General features: G+C 41.6%; 1 protein-coding gene across 2 annotated transcripts in view; it reads right to left on the bottom strand.

Moving 5' to 3' along the window:
* LOC149207478 (uncharacterized) overlaps positions 1-20,701 on the bottom strand; it is a 323,080-nt gene that overhangs the window by 12,642 nt on the left and 289,737 nt on the right. For both annotated transcript variants that reach the window (XM_089395732.1, XM_089395733.1), the window contains exon 15: positions 20,634-20,700. In XM_089395732.1, coding sequence (XP_089251858.1) covers positions 20,634-20,700 — 67 coding nt within the window. The remainder of the gene's footprint in view (positions 1-20,633; position 20,701) is intronic.

Genomic DNA, 20,701 nt, shown 5'->3' with positions numbered 1-20,701 from the left:
AATATTCGGCCTCCAAACTTCAGTGAATAGCTTGGTCAAACAGAGAGAAAACGAATCAATACAACGTTGGTCAACAAAAGACAATTGAGTTGGTCAATGCAAAAGTCAATCCTCCTCTCCTCACAGGTGTGAACGGATCTTCTTGTGTTTGGTCGAATGAATGAGATGTGTGATGAAGCCAAATGAGGTCAACGAATGCCCAATATATATGTGAGTTAAGAGGTGGGTTTTGACCTATTACCCACAATTTTGTGGTTGATATCCCTAGGAGAATTTTTTTTCTCCAAGATGGTTCTCAGTCAGTAGCAAACAGCCCCTTGCATGCACCAGCTAGCTCATTATGCCATTTCTCCACCACCTAAGCCAGCCATGTGGTCCCTCACCCATCTATCATGATCGTATGTTTGAAGGTGGGCCTCCCAAACCTAAAGGTATGCCTTGTCATTCGAAAATTAAGTATTGTAGTTTGCTTATCATGAACACTTCTGGGCATGGATTTATGGGGGGATTCGGCGGAAAGAATGGTCTAGGTTTGTGTTTTTGTCCCCTAACCCCCTTTTAAGTATTAACCTTGGATTCTAGTCCCGTGGGATCTCTTTTACTGACCATTTGGCTCTAGAGATGGTATTTCATGGGAAACCCTGATTTTGGTTCCCTTATCCACTTATATTACCCTCTTTCCATCCATTATTACCCTATTCATCATTTCTCCCACCTAGGTCCACATAGGGTTAGCATGCCCCTTCCCCTTGCCCACACCTTGGGTCATGGCCTGGATTGAAGCCCAGAGGTTGATGTAGCTAAAACGAAAGATAAAAGCATATATGGCCACACTCAACAGGAAAATGTACCACAAAATGCAAAATATGGTCGGGACAAACACATTTAGCACATGGGAAAAATCCAATACATGAGCTCTACCCCATCGTCATGGCCATCACCCTGGTTCCTACAGGTTTTATGAGCCTCCTTCCTCATATAGGAACCCATGATTGTCCCAACCCCCGGTGGGCAATAAACCGCCCAACCTTAAAAGGGGGATATTCACTGGTATATCTTATACATCATGCTCTTACCCCTTTGAGCCCCGAGCAGTTAATCAAAAAAAATCATAAAAAGGCAAAAGGCACATAAAGAAGGGTGGAAAAATCAAGGTCGAGGCACCCCATGTACCATGAATGCTCCCTCCTACACATTATAAACCCAAGTGTGGGCTTCCCTCTTATTAGCTACCCTTGTACCCCAGCATGTGACCCAGGGCTACCCCTAATCATCCCCTATTTCATTCACTTATTTGTCACATGAAACCACCTTTTGAAGGGTGTACCTTGACTATATTATCCCCTTTAGAAGTAGAAACCACCTCATAGGATTACTGGTTAACCCCATTTGGAGTTTAGGAGACATTGACATATCCCGAAGCCCATTATGGAAGGGCAGGCCATTATGAAGTCCCCAACCACCTGTGGTCCATGATTGGTAAGCTCATTTACTCGATTTCTCTAATGACTTGTTGTGCTGGAAGGCTAGGGGATGCATTGGATCTTATGCAGGATTGCAGATGTCTCCATTTTGGGTTTGGTCTACGTATATGTGGTCATAATCCTCCAGAGGGCTACATTAGCACATGTAGGGTGTGCATTGAGAGCCATGGGCCTCCATAGCAGTAGACAACACCCCATGGATCTCCACAACCATTCAGAGATTACTCGTGATTCACTTATTGGACAAGGAAGATGCACCTGATCCATCATGCCCAGTTAGCCCCAGATTTGCACCATACACTTGGCAGATGATCCAAGACTTCCACGATGATGTGGCATCACCTACACCATCATCCTAGCCCTTGCAAGCGATCTACAGGCATCTTTGATTTGTTTGGAGACCCATGAGGACACTTGTGTGCCCCCCACATGTCATTTGAGCACCACAGGTTGTTACAAGGGGCCACCCACTTGTTCACTACGTTTAAGGGTCCTACTCTTCATTGTGGCACCCATGGACCTCATTAGGCCTCTTAGAGGGCCCTACGACATGCATAGATTATTATTTGACCTATTGAGAGGCTTACTTTTTCATTTATGAGCTATTTTGGTGGGATTGTCACCAAAAGTTGAATTATTATAACATTATTTTATTTTTGGGACTTATGTAGGCCAACGAGGCTAATTCAAACTCCTAAGTTGTGTATAAATACAAGTGAGATGAGTTCATTTCTTATCATCACTTTGGATTGGATCTTTTCTCTCTCTTGAGATGTTCGCACTTTTTCTAGAGGATGAATTGGAGCTTTATGGATGAATTTTCATGTGTGGATATTGGTCTATCTTCTCTTGGAGCTTCTCTCCTATCAATTGTGAATGGTTGGATATATTCTATTACATGTAAGTACATGCTTTTAATGCTATTCTTGTTTTACTTTGTCATATACATTAGACTAGGATTTTCGTTTTTCTAGGGCTAATTGTTGCATGCATTTACTGCTTAAAATTGTGGAATTGTCTCTATTGTAGCATCTCTCAATGTATGGGCCATGTAATATGAACGAAATCTCCTAGGGGTAATTCTATCAAAGAATTTGATCTTTGAGAAACCATTCCTTTTGCCCATCGAAGTATAAAAGTTGCAAGATTGCTTCTCCTTGACCTAGAAGGCTAGCAAAGTGATCTTGAAGCCTCCTTGACTGGGAATCAAGAAATCCTACTCATATTCATCATAGACGCCATTCTCCCAAAGATTAAGACACTGATCTACCAAAAGGTGGTCACCAAAAAGCACATTGTTTCACCTCCTTCCAGGTCTAGCCAAGTTGGGGTACCTAGGGCATCAATTCCAAACAAGCTAGCCCTCCAAAATGTTCCATCTCCTAGGGTCTCCTACTTTTCCTTAGCATCCCTAAGGCTAGTAACTCAAGGGGTCAAATCAACAACTTCAAGTGAAAATTCTTTCTTTGATCCTTTCCCCGCCTTGTCTAGGGTAAGAACATCATTGGTTGTTATACTTACTCCCCTACCCTAGACTGGGTCCACTTGGTCCCATGTGGTCCCATTCCTTTGAAAAAACAATTCTTCAAGAACCATCCGGGATACCAACTTCAACAAGGATTTTATGGATTGGGAAACTCCTTCACAAGTCATATCCCATAAACCTAACCCTCGAATCTTCCCTCCTTTCCCTAGAAAACATTATACCTTGCTTAGAAAGCAAGAAAGCTCCATCCTTCAAGCTCTTCCGGGAAAGGGATTATTTGGGTCACTTATATCCATTCATTGTTTTATTCTTCATCGTTGACTCCATAATATACCGAATCTCCTCCCATCTGTGAAAGTCCGTAAATAGAAGGGAGCCTTAGCTAAGGTGATAGTGGGCTAAGTCTCCATTTGTTGCCCTTGGCTTAGCATTTGCCCTTTAGGTACCTTGCTAGTTTAAGCAGTAACATTTTGGCGTTGTTGCCAGGGACATGAAACGTGTGCTTTGTTCCCCATACGACATTATTGATATATCATTTGGCTACTCCATTGAAGGAACGAAGTCCTAGTTCCTCATTGAACTTCAAAGCCAATGCTTGTAGGGTGAAGCTGGAAAAATTTGGCACATTACCAGATGAGGATTTGGATGACTAGGATGACCAAGAAAATATAGGATGATGAGCAAATACCAGTTATGGAATTGGGTGTGAATAGCATCAAAGTGAAAGACATCTCCTCTAAGGATGACCAAGAGTTGGATCCTGAAAACCTGCAAGTCATGCAAGAAAGAATGGATGGATATAGTAGGTCATGCAGGGGGTTAGTAAGGGAATGTAATTCTAATGAAGTATTCTTCCATTCATATGATGAAGAGGTGAAGCTTCATAAGATGAAATGTGAATATAAAGAGAACCCCACTAATGCTCTCCTCCTAGAAGCATATTACCAAAATCATGTAACAAATACCTTAGCCATTGTTCTTCAAGAGAAGAGATAAGAAGAGGGGTCTCGCTTGTCAACCAACCTAGATGAACATGACCTTGAGAATCTTGAAGATGAGCCCTCGTTGGAGCTGCAAAATGGACAGGATGATTCTGAGAGCACTTGTGTTGAGGAGAATGAGCCTTGAGGCTATGGAAAGTAAGGCTGAGACTGAACTTACCTTTCTCAATGGTATCACTCCTGATGAATCTCCTTTTGAGAACCTTGAGGAAGGTGATCCCATGAGCTCCTTAGAAGATGACATGGGAGATTATTTCCACATCGAAAAGGACAAATGGGAGATTGTTGGGCCTCAATTTGATTGTGCTCCCATTTATGATACTAACAAAGAAGATGAGATTGAGATTAGTTTTTCCTTCATCTTGGACATTACTTGCGATGACATCTCCATCGATACCCTTGGGAAGGAGAATTATTATTTTCCCTTGCATGAAGAAGGACAATCTTTGATGGAAGTGATTGACTCTCCTTTTAATGAAAGCCCAAGCTTTGACTCTCCTCTTAATGAAAGCCCAATCTTTGATGCTTATAATGAGGAAAACAATGAGCCTCTTACGTCCTCACCTTATGATTATGTATTCAAATCACTTGAGCCTTTAGATTGTGGGGAAGGAAAACCCGTTGAGTATGGCACTTCACCCTCCCCTTTGCCTTTCCCTCTTATTCATCACCTTGATTCTTCCTCAAGTAAGTCCCTAATCCCTTTTGGTATAACCTCGAGTGACCATGCCCCTTCTCCCCCTTCTAAATATGGTGTCAAGAAAGAACCCTTCATTGAATATACTTTATCCCCTATGACCCATCCTCAGGATTATGATCACTCCGCGACCTCCCCTCTCCGATGTGACCATCACATTGAGCGACCTATTTGTTGCACTCCTTCTTTCTCTCACTCTTCATTCCCCTCCCATTACAACCGTGTGACATCTTCAAAGCACGATATTGCAAACAATGACTGTGATGACAAGTTCTTGAGAGTGATCATTCATTCCACCATTGTGTACCTAGAAGGAAAGTTTGGGACCTCTAGATTGACCTGTTTTCTTTCTCCTATGACTTCCCTTTACCTCAGATGGAGATCATATTTTCCCGCTTCATCCGCCATGTGACTATGTCCACATTCGACTTGGGTGTTGCTGCATGAGTAATCATACTAACGGGCATATGTATATTGATGTGATGATATGTTGGTTGCACTAGCATTATGATTACACTTAGTATCAGCCTTAATATATGCATGTTAGAGTAGGATGCATTGCATGTTGATTTATGCATTAGAACTAACATCATATGATATTTCTCATGGCAGATAGAGATGCATATTTACATATCTTATTTTCTGATAACTTTATGGCCTAACATATAGCATGTGCGATCATGAGACCTCATGAAAGCATGCTGCCCCATGTTTCTCCATCTATCATATGTGCAGGTGACAGGTATACCATAACCAAGAGATTGTCGAAGTTCTCGGGACCTTGTAGTATACCTAGGGGGGATAATATGGGTACAAACGGAGGTACCCAAGGGAATAATGTAATAATGGGATGGGCCATAGTAATAAATAAGGTGGTTAACCCGTATCATGTAAGGGACCACAAGTAGTTAGTAATAATGTAATGGGCCCATGGTATTAGATAGATGGTATTAAGGGAACCATGGTAATGACCCATGGTATTGTATGTATGAGACCTATATAGAGGCTAGAGACTCCCCATTGAGAGATGTCAAGGAATATTGTATGAACAGGCACATGGCTTGTGGAGCGTTCTCCTTCCTTAAGGAGTGAATGTATGGTGTTGCCCTACCTTAAGGGTTTGATCAATAAAGAATCATTTCTATCTATATTCATATCTTGTTATTCATTGGGTTTATTTGTATTCTCATATATTTTCGGGTTAGATTTATAACAGACCTCCCATTCGAGTAGCCTCGCCCACTTCTTCGAGAGATCACGTCCCAATTGGAGCCAAATTTTACCCACCATTTTGTGGGTGATATCCCTAAGAATTTTTTTTTTCTCCAAGATGGTCCTCAGCCGACAGCTAGCAGCGCCTTGTAGCCACCAACTAGCTTATGATGCCATTTCTCCGCTACTTGAGCCAACCATGTGGTCCCTCGCCCATCTGCCATGGTCATATGTTTGAAGGTGGGCCTCCTGAACCTAAAGGTATGCCTTGTCATTTGGAAATTAAGTATTGTAGTTTGCTTATCACGGACACTTTTGGACATGGATTAATGGGGGGATTGGGCAAAAAGAATGCGCTAGGTCTGTGCTTTTGTCCCCTAACCCCCTTTTCGGTATTAACCTTGGATTCTAGTCCCGTGGGATCTCTTTTACTGGCCATTTGGCTCTAGGGATGGTATTTCATGGGAAACCCCAATTTTGGTTATGTGGTCCCACTCCCTTATCCACTTATATTACCCTTGTTCCATTCATTATTACCCTATTCATCATTTCTCCCACCTAGGTCCACATTCCTCCACTGGGTCCACATAGGGTTAGCATGCCCCTTCCCCTTGCCCACACCTTCGATCATGGCCTGGATTGAAGCCCGGAGGTTGATAGAGCTAAAAAGAAAGATAAAATCATATATGGCACATTCAACAGAAAAATGTACCACAAAATGCAAAAGATTGCCAGGACAAACACATTTAGCACATGGGCAAAAGTCAATACATGAGCTCTACCCCATCATCATGGCCATCAACTTGGTTCCTATAGGTTTTATGGGCCTCCTTCATCGTATAGGAACCCACGATTGTCCCAACCCCTGGTGGGCAATGAACCGCCCCACTTTAAAAGGGGTATATTCACTGTTATATCTTATACATCATGCTCTTACCCCCTTTGAGCCCCACGTAGTTAATCAAATAAAATCATTAAAAGGTAAAAGGCATATAAAGAAGGGTAGAAACAACAAGGTCGGGGCACCTCATGTACCACGAATGCTCCCTCCTACATATTATAAACCCAAGTGTGGGCTTCCCTCTTATTAGCTACCCTTGTACCCCAGCGTGTGACCCAGGGCTGCCCCTTCTCATCCCCTATTTCGTTCACCTATTTGTGACATGACACCACCTTTTGAAGGGTGTACCTTGACTATATTATCCCCTTTAGAAGTAGAAACCACCTAATAGGATTATTGGTTAACCCCATTTGGAGTTTAGGAGACATTGGCACATCCCAAAGCCCATTATGGAAGGGCAAGCAATTATGAAGTCCCCACCTGTGGTTCATGATTGGTAAGCTCATCTACTCGATTTCTCTAATGACTTGTTTGTTGGAAGGCTAGGGGATGCATTGGATGTTATGCAGGATTGCAGATGGTCTCCATTTTGGGTTTGGTCTCCCTCTGCTGGGTCCTAATCCTCCAAAGGGCTACATTGGCACATGTAGGGTGTGCGTTGAGATCCATGGGCCTCCACAGCAATAGACAACACTCCATGGATCCCCACAGTAGTAGACAACACTCCATGGATCCCCACAGCCATTCAGAGATTGCTCATGGTTCACTTATTGGACAAGGAAGATGCACTTAATCCACCATCCCCAGCGGGCCCCAATTCAGAGATTGCTCATGGTTCACTTATTAGACAAGGAAGATGCACTTGATCCACCATCCCCGACGGGACCCAGATTTGCACCATACGCTTGGTAGATGATCCAGGACTTGCACGATGATCAATGTTTTAAGACTCCGACTCCGACTCCGACTCGGCCGAGGATCGACTCCGACTCCGACTCCGAAACGGTAATGACTCGGCCAGCTCAATTTCAATGACTCGGTCGTTGTAAAAAATACATTAAATATTTATTTTTTTTATTAAAAAACATAATTTTAAATATTTTAAACATAATTTTAAAGATTTTCATTCATGTTTCCAAACACACAGCATTATAATATCGATGGAAGACAACATATGATCAAAGTAGGCTCATGAACCAATCCACTATATCAAAATGGTACCCAATGGCAATACATAGTCAACTGTCATACATGATCAAAGACTCAAAACAAAATACAAATAACCGAGGCTAGAAATGGCCTCTACAACAAAAGTAAACTGTGATGGTGACCAGACTGCAATACTAGTACTACTGGCTAGTAGCTACTGCCAGAGGAGCCAAGATCATCTCGACCAATCTCTGGATCATCATCATCAGAGTCAGACAAGGGGCCCCATGGCTCCTCATCATAGAAATAGCTTAGAGTGAGGAAAGATTTGGCATGTTTCCTTGGTTGTTAACCTTTCACCTTTTGATCTTGATTCAGTTCTAAGCCTCGCCCTAGATGAAGAGTGCAGAGGTGGTGTCACTGGGGCAGCTGATGAAAAAATTGTGTTTTTCTCCTTGGATTATGATATGGTATGCAATTGCTGCACTATAATCCATGCTATTGATATGCAGTTTGATCTCTCAGATTGCCATGTTTTCTGTAATAACAATTTTTTTAATGCTTGTTCCATTGGTGGCATAGGAAAAGTGTCTTACGTTAATTATCAAAACAGGGGTAAAAATTAGGCTTTAGAGTTCTAAGAATTAATTGGAGATTTTCAATCATGTGAAGGACAAATCTAACTCTTTGAATAGCGAAGTCTCAGATTGTTAAACTCTTTTGTTTTGAGTAAGGCTTTTTGCATATTATTACACTTTTACTGAAACGCTACTTTAGAACACTGCATTGGGGAAGATCTTAGGGGTTATTGGGTCTTTAATATCTACAGGGCCTGTCATCTACTCCTGAGTCCTGAAGGCTGAAACATAGTGACTTTAATAAAATAATTATGGTGTCAGTATCAGTGTTGAAAATATCGGTATCGGCAAAATATCGGCGAGGGTCTAGAAAATATCTTATCGGCAATATCGGCTAAAATATCGGCAAAATATCGGCAAATATCGGCAAGCATAAAAAATAATTTTTTCAGATTTTTAAATATAGCCGATATTTTGCCGATATTTTCCGATATTTTGAAAATATCGCGATATTTTCTCGGCGATATATCGTTTTGTCGAAAATATCGCGATATTTTCGAATATCGTCGATATTATCAACAGTGGTCAGTATGTTCACACTTAGTATTTCACTAAAGCAAGGTAACAATCAAGTGCAATTTTCTCTGATAAACTGCATTAAACATTTGAAAAATTACCAAAAAAATGAATTTTTTCTAACTTTTTACGCTGCCCAGCCGTCCCAAGTGTGACTCGGCCGAGTCATAACGGACCCGGCCAAGTTGACCGAGTCACACATGACTCGGCCGAGTCATTGGATGACTCGGCCGAGTCATGTGTGACTCGGTCAACCGAACCGGTTAGGTGGTCGGGTCACTCCTCAGGCTAATGACTCGGTTTGACTCGGCCGAGTCGGTTTCGAATCGGCCGGCTTGTAAAACAGTGACGATGATGTGGCATCACCTACACCATCATCCTAGCCCTTGCAGGCAATCTACAAGAATCTTCAATTTGTTTGGAGACCCATGAGGACACTTGTGTGCCCCCATATATATTTCTAATTTCTTAATTTTTATTATTTATTTGTATTTTTATCTTGACTCTTAATAAACGATTAATTACATTTTTCATTATTGATTTATTTATTTATTATTATCATTATTATTTTCCCTAGGAAAAATCGTAATCTTTCATTATTTTTGAAAAATTACATATAGTAGATGCTTGGCAACATATGCATCATTGGCCCTTGGCCATCTTGGTGTGTATCAATCAAAAATATATCTTTGTCTATACAAAAATGGTGTTGGTGTGGCAATCATATTTCACTACGCAGGGTGATAGCATAAGAGAGTCTAGAAAAAAGAGTATCATAACTGAGTTATCTACAATATACATACACCATGCAGGGCGATGTCCATAATATATAGTCTGAAAATGAAATACATACTGAAATATATACAATGTAAAAAATTGTGCAAGTCTGAAAAATAATATTAGGGTCACTCAACCCTATGATATGTCTGATTGATATACAGCCTGTGGTAGTATTGGTACTCGTCGGTACCCCTCTGCTCTTGTATCATCCACTGGCCTCTGGGTAGTAGCGTGGCCTCCTTGGAAAGCCTGTCAGCACTGTAGTTATGTTCCCTATAAATATGATGACAAGAGATGGAGTTAAACTGTGCTTTGAATATGTTCACTTCATCCAAAATATTTCTGAGAGTGTGTGCATGGCAGGAAGTGATGTTATTGAACCAATTTATAATGATTTTTGAGTCTCCATAAATTTGTAGATTGTTGCAGTCATGGCCAAGTGAAAAGTGTAGTAAATGGCGAAGGGTGATTAATTCTGCAAAATTGTTTGTCCCTTCTCCGAGTCCCATCTTGACCTTGAAGTGATGTTGTTCAGATAGGAACAATAGGAATCCTCCCCCACACCCTTGGTCCTGTGCAACACCGTCAAAAAATGCCCAGGGGATAGATTTGTTAATGGGATCAGGTGCATGTGGTCTTCTAGGGCAAGGCCTAATGTGATCAGGCAGTTCATGGTAGGCAGAGATGATCTTAGCTGCAATATTCTGCCATCTGGCTATGTCTTCGTCAAATATAATTCAGTTTCGTGTCAACCATATATTCCAACAGATGAGCAGAGGGAGACAAATCAGCTTTGATCCGCGATGCGCACTACACCAGCTTTTCCAGGCATGGTTAATGTTATCCCCATCCCATCTGCCCACCAGTTGGATCGATGAGGAGATAGACTGCCAGAGGTTAATCATTGATTCACACCTTAGAAACAGATGGTCTGTCGATTCAAATGCTTGTTTGCAGAGGACACATCAGTGTGGTCCATGAAAAGCACAGTGAGTTAAGGATTCTCCAGTGGGAACTTTGTTGTTGAGCACACACCGGAAAAATAGCTTGGTTCACGAGGGGGGAGTTTAACTTCCAAATGTTCTGCCACCAATCATGAATCTGCTCCGGCTGTCTGTTAGTAATCAGCACAAGGTAACCAGCTTTTGGAGTATATACTCCATTCTCTGTGAGGCACCACATGAGTTCGTTAGGTCCCTCCTTGATTCTGATGTGTGATTCACTTAGTGCTGATATGTAGATTTGCCACGATTGGTGCCAATGGGGAGGGATATTGAGTTGATGAGCAGATTTCCAGCCTTGAGCAAAAATGGAGGTATTTTCTTGATCTACAATGTGAGAAATAACGCTGATATCTCGTTGATTTAGATGTTGAATTAACTCTCTCGGCAGATGATGCCTGCCTCCCCCCCAGTCCAGGGGTCCAGACCAATGCGTGTTTTTGAGCCATCGTTTATCCTCCAGGCCAAATTATTGCGAATGATAGGAAGGGAGTGGAGCAAAGCTTTCCAGACAGATGATATACCTATCCTCGACCATCGTGGTAGACGCACCCAATCCATGATCTGAAGAGGCCAGATGTATTTATGATAAGTGACATAGGTCCAGAGGTTCTGTCCAATTAGAAGAGTCCATCCCATTTTAGCGGCAAGTGCTTGAGCAAAAAGATTTAAGTCTTTTAATCCCCAACCTCCCCATTTTTTGGGCAAAGCAATCTTGTTCCAGCTAACCCAAGCAAAAATCTTCTTATCTTGTTGTCCATTCCAAAGATATCTGCTGCAAATCTATTGAAGACGGGCAAGGATGTTCCTGGGTATCCATGCCAAAGCCATCCAGAAAACAGGTGTAGCCTCCAATACTGATTTGATGAGCACTAGTCTACCTGCTCTGGATAAGAATCTATGACACCAATTTGTAAGCCTTTTTTCCAGCTTAATGACTAGCCAAATCCAATCAACAATTTTTTGGCTGAGGGGTTTGATCCAAAATCCCAGGTATTTAAAACCCTGATCAAGAGGGAGAATGCAGTATGGGAAGTGTTGTTAAGAAAATTGAGACTCTTGGATGGATGTGTGGGCTAATGTAATAGTGGATTTCCCATGGTTTGCCAACATACCAGTAGCCCGGGAGAAAAGGGAAAGAATATTGGTGAAGGAAGCTGAGTCTCGGATACTACCGTTAAGGAAAATGAGGACATCATCGACAAATAGAAGATGAGTGAGGTAACATAGATCATTTATTTTGAGTCCACATAGTCGACCATTCCTCTTTGCCTGTCCAAGGCGCCGGCTAAGACCTTCCATGACAATCAGGAAAAGTAAGGGAGATAGGGGGCAACCCTGTCTTAGACCCCTTTCAGCATGAAAAAAATGAGAAGCAGATCCATTGATGAGAACACTAAATGTTGGAGTGCTTATGCAAGACATGATCCAAGTGGTGAAAGCATGCGGGAAGCCCAGGTGAATGAGGAGCATTTTGATGTCAAAACAGCTAACACGATCGAAAGCTTTTGCCAGTTCAATTTTTCATATGATGCCCTTAAGCTTTTTGGACCTAATCGAGTGAATGGCCTCATGGGTCGTGCCAATGGCTTCATGAATTTGTCGATGCTCAAGGAAGGCAAACTGTTCGGATGAAATATGATGAGAAAGAATGGGCCTAATCCTGTTGGCAATGACCTTTGCTATGATTTTGTAGAGACAATTATAGAGGGAGATGGGGCAAAAGTCATTGAAAGATGATGGGGAGTCAGACTTGGGGATAAGGGCAATGAAGGTGGAATTAATGGCATCATATAGTTTACCAGTGGTCCTGCATTCCTCCACAACATTTAGCAGGTCTTGTCCCAAGAGTTCATAAAAGGCTAGATAAAATTCAATCGTCCATCCATCCAGCCCTGGACTTTTATCTTTTTTAAACCATTTCAGAGTCCCCTCAAGTTCAACATATCTCACTGGTGAGTTGAGCTCATCTTCCATATCTTCATCCACAAACCGAGGAAAATGACCAGCAACTTGGACGATATCTGCTAGATTTGACCCTTGGGGGGGTTTATAGAGATTCTGAAAGTGAGAGGTGCCCTGGAGGGAAAGCTTATTGAAGGTGTCTGCCACACCTCCATTCGGTAAGGGCAAATTCCAAATAGTGTTAGATACCTTTCTTCCCTTGGCATAGTTCTGAAACAATTTTGTGTTATCATCTCCTACTTTTAGCCAGATGGCCCTGCTCTTTAGTCTCCAGGTTTCCTCTCTTTCCTTCAATATCCTTTCCTTCTGTTTCTCAAGCTCAATAAGGTAAGATTTTTCATTTGCAGATGTAAAACCCATGCTAGGATCATCCATTAGCTCACTCAGATTTGACTCAATTTGAGATAGGGTGTAATCATCCCTCTGACTTTTCTCTTTGGCCCAAGTGATGGATAGGTGCTTGAGCTGAGAAAGATTGTGATAGAACCCCTCAGCTAGGGATTTGTGTCTCATTATGAGGTTTGCCTTCCAGAAGTCAGTGACCAATTTGGTGTATCCTAGGTCCTGTAGCCATACGTGATTGAATTTAAAGGGGGGCCTGGGCTTTGGATGGGGGCCGAGGATCTCCAAGTACATGGGAGAGTGATGAGATATACCCCCGAAACCCACCCATTTCCTATATCGATGCAGCAGATGAAATAGAGGCACCTTAATCAGGAAACGATCTAGCCTTCTAGCTAGAGCTGCTTCCCCCACCCTTCTATTCCTCCAAGTAGGAAGGGGCTTGTTCATGGGGACATCTGCAAGATTATGTTGCTCCAATAGATTTATCAGATACCCTGAGAGAGGATCCACTTGAGATTGGGATCCCCATGATTCCCCAAAACCCAGGGAGAAATTGAGGTCAGCCCCTAGGACCAAATGATCAGGGGAAATAATCGAAAGATTGAGTAAACACTGACAAAAGACCTCTCGCTGATGACAGGGTCCGTATATGTTGATGACCCGAAGGTTCATGCCAAGATTAGCCAAGAAAATGTCCATTCCGATAAACCCCGATCCACCCCAAGATGATAAGACCTTAATGGAACGAGGGTTGTAACCAATGGCTAATCCCCCAGAACGTCCCATTGCATCAAGGGAGTAAAAGTGCCAGCCAGGTTTTAAGGATGCCAATGTTTGGTAATGAGTTCAGCATCACCCAGGGTTTCTTGCAGCATAATGATGTCCACAGGCTCAACTTCAAATAATCTACGCAAGGCTAGTTTTTTGGAGGCACTAGCCATACCTCTGCAGTTGAATGAGAGGCACTTCATGGGGGAAACTTCCCCGGGGTGTTCAGTGCTCTAAGTACCCCTTCCAAGGTAGATTGTTTACCAGTGACAACTTGCCTCAGCGTTTTGTATGGCTTTAGTGAGATAGGATTTTCGACCACGAGATGAATGAACAATAGAACCAGGGAGGGTGAGTCCCAGCCCTGAATAGTGGGGAGAATGACCATCAAGATGCAGACGTGAACGCAAATTATAATTATGAGGCGGATCAGACCCTTCAGAAGAGGGTGGGGAAGGATTGGAGGGTGGAGGTGGAAAAGAAGGAGCAATGGTAGCTATGGTGGGTGATGACAGGGAGAGAGTGCAGGGTATAGAGGAAGTGTTCAAAATGGAAGAAGATTCAAGAAAAGTAATGCATGAAAGTGATACAGGATGAGGGGAAAGAGGAGTACCCGCTTCATTTTGTAGCCTTAGCAGCAGCTCGAGATTGCATCAAAGGTGGAGATGGTGTCCTGTGAGCACCTTCCATAGCCATGGGAGTACCGATCCGAACAGAGCCCGGGGGGCCGAAACAGGAGTGCGATCCGGAAGGGAGACTGGTTGTTCTTTCGAAGTACCTGGAGCGCTCGGAGGATTAGGTGATTTCTTGATCAGTGGACATTCCTTGAAAATGTGCCCACTTTGTGGCATCTTCTACGGAAAAACGGGACTCCTTCATAGTCCAAAATTTGTACCCGAGTGAAATGCCTCCATTGGAGTGTGATTTTTTCCTCCAAACCCTCGCGCATATCCAAGTGAACCAGAATTCGAGCTAGGGTTCAATTCTTGGTCTGCACATATGACTTGTCGTGGTCCAGGTAGGTGTCGAGCGTGTTTCCGATCCTGACGAAGACATCTTCAGACCAATACTGAAGCGGGAGCCCAGGTAAACGAACCCAAAGTGGCCCTGCCCCAATCTGTTCCCTTTCCAGATCAAATAGAGGACTCCAATGCTTTAGAAGAACTGGGGCCATCTCTATATGCCAATACCGGGCAAGAACCAGATCAGTGTATTCCTCCTTTGTGAAATGCAGTGCAAACCAACCCTGAGGAAGGACCTGTACCTCCGGCAGTTCTTTGAGGGTGTTGCCCCAAATTTCGCGCACCCAGAGGGTCAATCTCTCCGCCGTATATGCCCTACCACGGACATGCCCAACCAAGACAGAGCCGGCCTTATTTGCAACTTCCCCCATTGTTATACCTTCTCCGAAACAAATGGTGAAATCCTTTGTCGAAGCCTTCACACACTTGATTTTTCGCTTTCCAGTCCGGGGTGCTGATGGATGATCCTGTAACGGGTCCGAGGAGGCATTCCCTTCCTGATGAATTTGTGCCGTTGATTTTACCCTAATCGCAGGCATTTCGAAACACCCAGACGGGGAATTTGTAGAAGAAGGTGGATTATTGCCGGGATTTGTAGGGTCTCCCACAGTCTGGTCCAAGTGCGGCAGCGATCTCGTCAAGTGGAGATGGCCGACCGGAGGGTTTGGCTCGAAGGAAGGCGAGGATGGCGAGATCGCTATGAGTAGGTGTAGGGTACCAAGGAGAGCGGCAAACAATCAAGTGCAGGTGAGTCGATAAAGAGTGTACCAAAATGGAGTGTTGAAGCGATGAGGCCAGGGAGGGAGACCACTGGGACGGAGCAGGATGGAGCTGATGCGGGAGGCGGTGGGGGACTAGAAACCGAAAGATTAGGGTTAGGGTTTCCAAAAATGGATTGATCGGAAAATGGGTCCGGAGTATAGTCTACCTCCTCGATGTCCATGACCTCGTCCATGCTCGAAACAGGAAAATGGTACCGTAACCGCCGGCAAAAGGAGACAGCATCAAGGGTAAACGGACACAGTCAAAGACCGAGGGATTGCAATGTAATCAGTCGTTCTGCGGTAAAAAACCAAGAGAACTTACCCTAACCCTTTGCTCGGCCAGCTACACGAACACTCCGCCAACTGTCCTCCAATTATTATTATTATTATTATTTATTTTATTTTTAATTTTTTTATAAGTTTGATCATTTATTATTTTTATTAATTTTCAAGTTTTTAGAATTAATTGTTTTGATTATTTAAGATTGACCTAAATAGTATTTTTATTTTAGTGTTTTGATTATTTAACTTTGACCCAAATATTTTTATTTAAGTTTGACCACTTATTATTTTTATTTATTTATAAGTTTTTAGAATTAATTGTTTTGCTTATTTAAGTTTGACCCAAATATTATATTTATTTTATTATATTATTATATTGATTATATTTATTGTTTTATTGTTTTGATTATTTAGGTTTGACCTAAATATTATTTTATTTTTATTTTTAGATATTCATTTCATTAAAATTTTCCTTTTGATTAATTATTTTCCTTAATTCAATATTAACAATTATATTCTAACAATTATTTCTTTATATTAAAATATTATTTATTTAGTCAAATCTAAGTTCTTATATGAAAATATTATTTATTAATAATATTAATCATTTAGTCAAATCTAACTGTTATATTATAATAGTTAGAAAAAATTATCTTCATCTATTTAACTTGATGCCAAGATCTTGTTCTTCATCTTGTCCTGACGATGAACCACACTGGATGGTTCGAAACGCGTCGACAAAACTCTGATGATGTGATTTTTACCGAAATTTTTCTTACTTTTCATAATATGGATCACAAAAGCCTAAACTCAATTTATTTGTTGTTTGCTACAGCAAATACTAAATAAATTACACTGCAACCTTCACAAATAAAACTGCAAAAAATAAATAGCGTTGGAGCTGAGAAAATACTAGCACACACAAAATAAAAATAACATCATTATTTTTGGACAAAAGTCCCCGAAAAAACCCAACTTGGTAAAACCGGTGCAACAACTGAAGGTTTTATTATTATGCAGCAGTGGGAAATTCTAAGTACAACTAGATGCCGAAATCTAGCAATCCTACAGAGAAAAATACTGGCAAAATCTAGTGAGGAATTTTCCTCACCCTACAGGCAAACTCCCGGCACAACTTGCCTTCAGAAACTTGGCCCTCTAACCCTTTGCGTCAACCTCTGCACTGCTCCGCGCAGCCTGCTGGACAACAAGCCTCTGACTAGTCTCTAATGAAGTCGTTTTGCCTTCTGCTAGCTGGAAAGACGCTTCTTTGGCACTCTGGGACTCCTTCCCGGCCTCTGGAACTAAAAACGTCAATCCCTCTTAACAATTTGACTTTGCCTCTAGAAGTTGTTGCATTGCCCTAGTGTCAGCATCTCTGTGGCTCTCTTGCCTCTCTGCAAATGCATTTGCTAGATCTGCAATGCCTCTTCCAACCTCACTGTCTCTACCTCTCTCTCACTGCTTCGATCTCTAGCTCTCTCTCCGGCAAGTGACTGCTACTACTTTGGAAATCGAACTTCTCAAGTCTATTATCCATCATCACATTGACCTCCTCTTATAATCCTCTGTTGGAGCACTGACGGCCAAGATTAAAACTCAATCAATGGCTAGGATCATCTTGGAGTCGATCTGTGTGAGTTTCTAGGATGATTCTCACCTTGACTTAATTAACACTGATTAATTAACCATATTCCCTAAGTTTAGACTTGGGAAATATTTAAAAATTGGTTAATAATCTAATTAAGTCATTTCTAAGTGGAATTTCCAAAAACAATTTCTGTATTTTGGAGATCTCGTGTATTCTAGCCTCTCCACCAAATTTTGTGGCTAGAATACATCTGATGCTACAAAAAACTAACATTCCGACCATCTTTTGCAATTTTGTGGTACATTTCCTGCTGAGAGTGGCCATATTATGCTTTTTCTTTTCCTGTTTAGCTGCATCAACCTTCAGGCATCCTTCCTAGCCCAACCTAAGGTGTGGACAAGGGGAGGGGGAGGCTAACCCTATGTGGATCCAGTGGACACATGTGGAACTATATGGGAAAAAATATGGATGGGGCTAAAATGAGTGGAAGGAGGTGATGTACATGGTGTCGGGAAGCGAGACCACGCAACAAAAATTGGGATTTCCCATATAGTGGCAACCTTAAAGCTAATGACCAGTAAAGGAGATCCCACGGGACTAGGATTCAAGGTTAACCACGAAACCAGACAGTGGATACAAGAGTGCAAACTAACCCACTCTTTCCGCGAATCCCCCCACCAATCCATGCCTAAAAGTGTCCATGACAAGGAAAATTACTCAACTATACAAATGAAAAGCCATACCTTCGGTGTTGGAAGGCCCACCTTCAAACATACAATCATAACAAGTGGGCGAGGGACCACATCTCTGGCTCGAGTGGCGAAGATAATGGCACATCGAGTTATTTGGTGGTTGCAAGGGGCTGCTGGCTACCGGCTGAGGACCATCTAGGAGAAAACTTTTCTCCTATATACAATACCCACAGGTGGTGGGTAATAGGATGGAAGAGAAATATGACTAGAGCAAGAAGTGGAGGATCCTGGCAATAAGTTATGTATTGATCATATAGGGTTGTTGGCTGGCTCACTATCCAAAGAGAAAAAAAAAGATTCTCCTATGGGCTAAGCACTTTTGGTGGGTAATAGGCCCTTAAAATAATTTTCTGCAATATGAAAAAAGAAATTATAGGTTGATATTATCAAGTTGTAACAGCACTATGATACCTCTTCATCTCATTTAAATCGAACACTCTTAATACCTTTAAATTCCATGTGCCCTAATTAGATGTTTGGCACTACTCTACTCTTTCAACCACCCAAAAATATAACAGATAAATCATTCATTTTATGTTTACTAAATTTGATATTACCCTAGAGCTTCAAGGAAAGATTTAGCCCTAGCTTTAGAAATCCCTCTCGTGTTGGATGAGAGCCAACCTCAACAGGTAGAAGCAAATATTCTAGTGACAGTGGAAAGTGCTTCTAAGTTCCCTCTAGGGTTGCAGCTATTAATAGGGTTTTATAACTAAAGTGTCACTTTGGATGGTAATAGACGCTACAAGAAGCTGATTCAAAATTTAAACTAGGGGGAGCCAAATCCTTTAATGTCAGGAACAAGGTTACTTGGTAGCGGGAGTGGAAGCGAGAGCGGGAGCGACATTTCCAGAGCTCCCGGTTTGGGAGTGATTTCGAGAGATCACCAAAGTTGTACTTGTAAGCTAAGTGTAACCATTACAACAAATAATATCTAACATGAAATGAAATGAAACAACTTTCAACTTTCACGAAGCATCATATTCATAATTCATTACTAATGAGTTATAATTGCCAACTTCAAACTTCAAACTTAAATTGTCATATATTGTTTACAAAAAATATCATAATAAATATGAAAGAGTCAATGGTTATAAAAACTACTAGAAACTAGAAAAGACAAGTAAATCTATTATCTATTGCTAATACTTAGGCCTCTTGCCACCATGAGAAATGTCTAACTTTTTAGTCTTCTTGGAAAATCAAATCTTTGTCATTAATATCACCCTCTAAGCATTAATATCCAGAGGTATCTTTGTCATTACCTTTGGATCTGTATAGGGATCTTTGTCATTACCTCTGGATCTGTATAGGGATCTTTGTCATTAATATCACACTCTAAGCATTAACATAAGATAGAAAAGCACAGCATGTCAAGTCAAGATTTTGTTTGAGTGATGCGTACATTTTTAGGAGGGTCATGATAGAGGAGTTCGACAACCAATGTCACTAACATCAAGGTACATAGAGAGATTGGTGCTCTTGATTAAATACGAGTTCCATACCCTAATACAAGACAAAATCCAATGGAAACATTGCAATCCCCCAATCCTGAAATCCTGAAAAACTGATAAGTCTGTTGAATTTTGAATGAGATCTAAAATTCTACTTTCTCCATATGAAATCCAATGAGGTTGGAACCACTCTCAAACATCCTGAGTCATTTCATGGTAATGTTAAAATTTTAAGAATTTAACATTACCATGAATCGCATATCAATACTAGGGCCATAGGCTTGATCATTGGGCTGCCCCACTCAAAAAATTATTTGTTTATTTGAAAAAAAATTGCAATTGGAATGTTACTGCAAAAAAAATTGCACAAAAGACTAAACGCTCCCGAAAAGCTAGGGAGCATTTTTTTGCAGGGAGCGCGCTCCCGACTAAATCCTGAAGCAATCCCAACCGGAGCGCAAATTCGGAGCAGGGGCATGGGGCGGTGCTCCCCCGCAACCCTGGTCAGGAAATTGAAATGGTTAATGATAATCAAAGCCTAGCAATTAAAGGAAAAACTCACTACTCAGATATACTAGATGGGTGTTGCCATATTAGTTGGGGAGACCCTATTGTTTAGAGAAATATTGACTCAGGTTTCAGCAAGAATTTCCATTCTCCATGAGTATGTGAACTCTTTTAAGATCGATGCTAATGCATATATGCTAGCACTCATCACCTATATTGGGAGTTTCCTATATAATTGAAGTCGAGCTCATTGATTAGTAAAAATTCATGTACTTTTTTGTGCAGTCATCTAATGAAAATGCATTTTCCAGAAAAAACAAAAAAATGAACAGTTAAACGACAAAATAGAATAGCTCAATCACCATAAAAAGTTTATACCTGGCGCACCGCTGCATCAGCAACATTGCAGGCTTCCAATAGGAAGGGAAAGAATGTATCATAATATC

Source organism: Pinus tabuliformis, chromosome 1_2 (genome assembly GCF_031772625.1).
Source record: "Pinus tabuliformis cultivar Carrire ecotype Pingquan chromosome 1_2, CPIR1, whole genome shotgun sequence".
Classification (NCBI taxonomy): domain Eukaryota; kingdom Viridiplantae; phylum Streptophyta; class Pinopsida; order Pinales; family Pinaceae; genus Pinus; species Pinus tabuliformis.
Note: the sequence above shows the minus strand (reverse complement) of the source record. Positions and strands in the feature narration are given on the sequence as shown.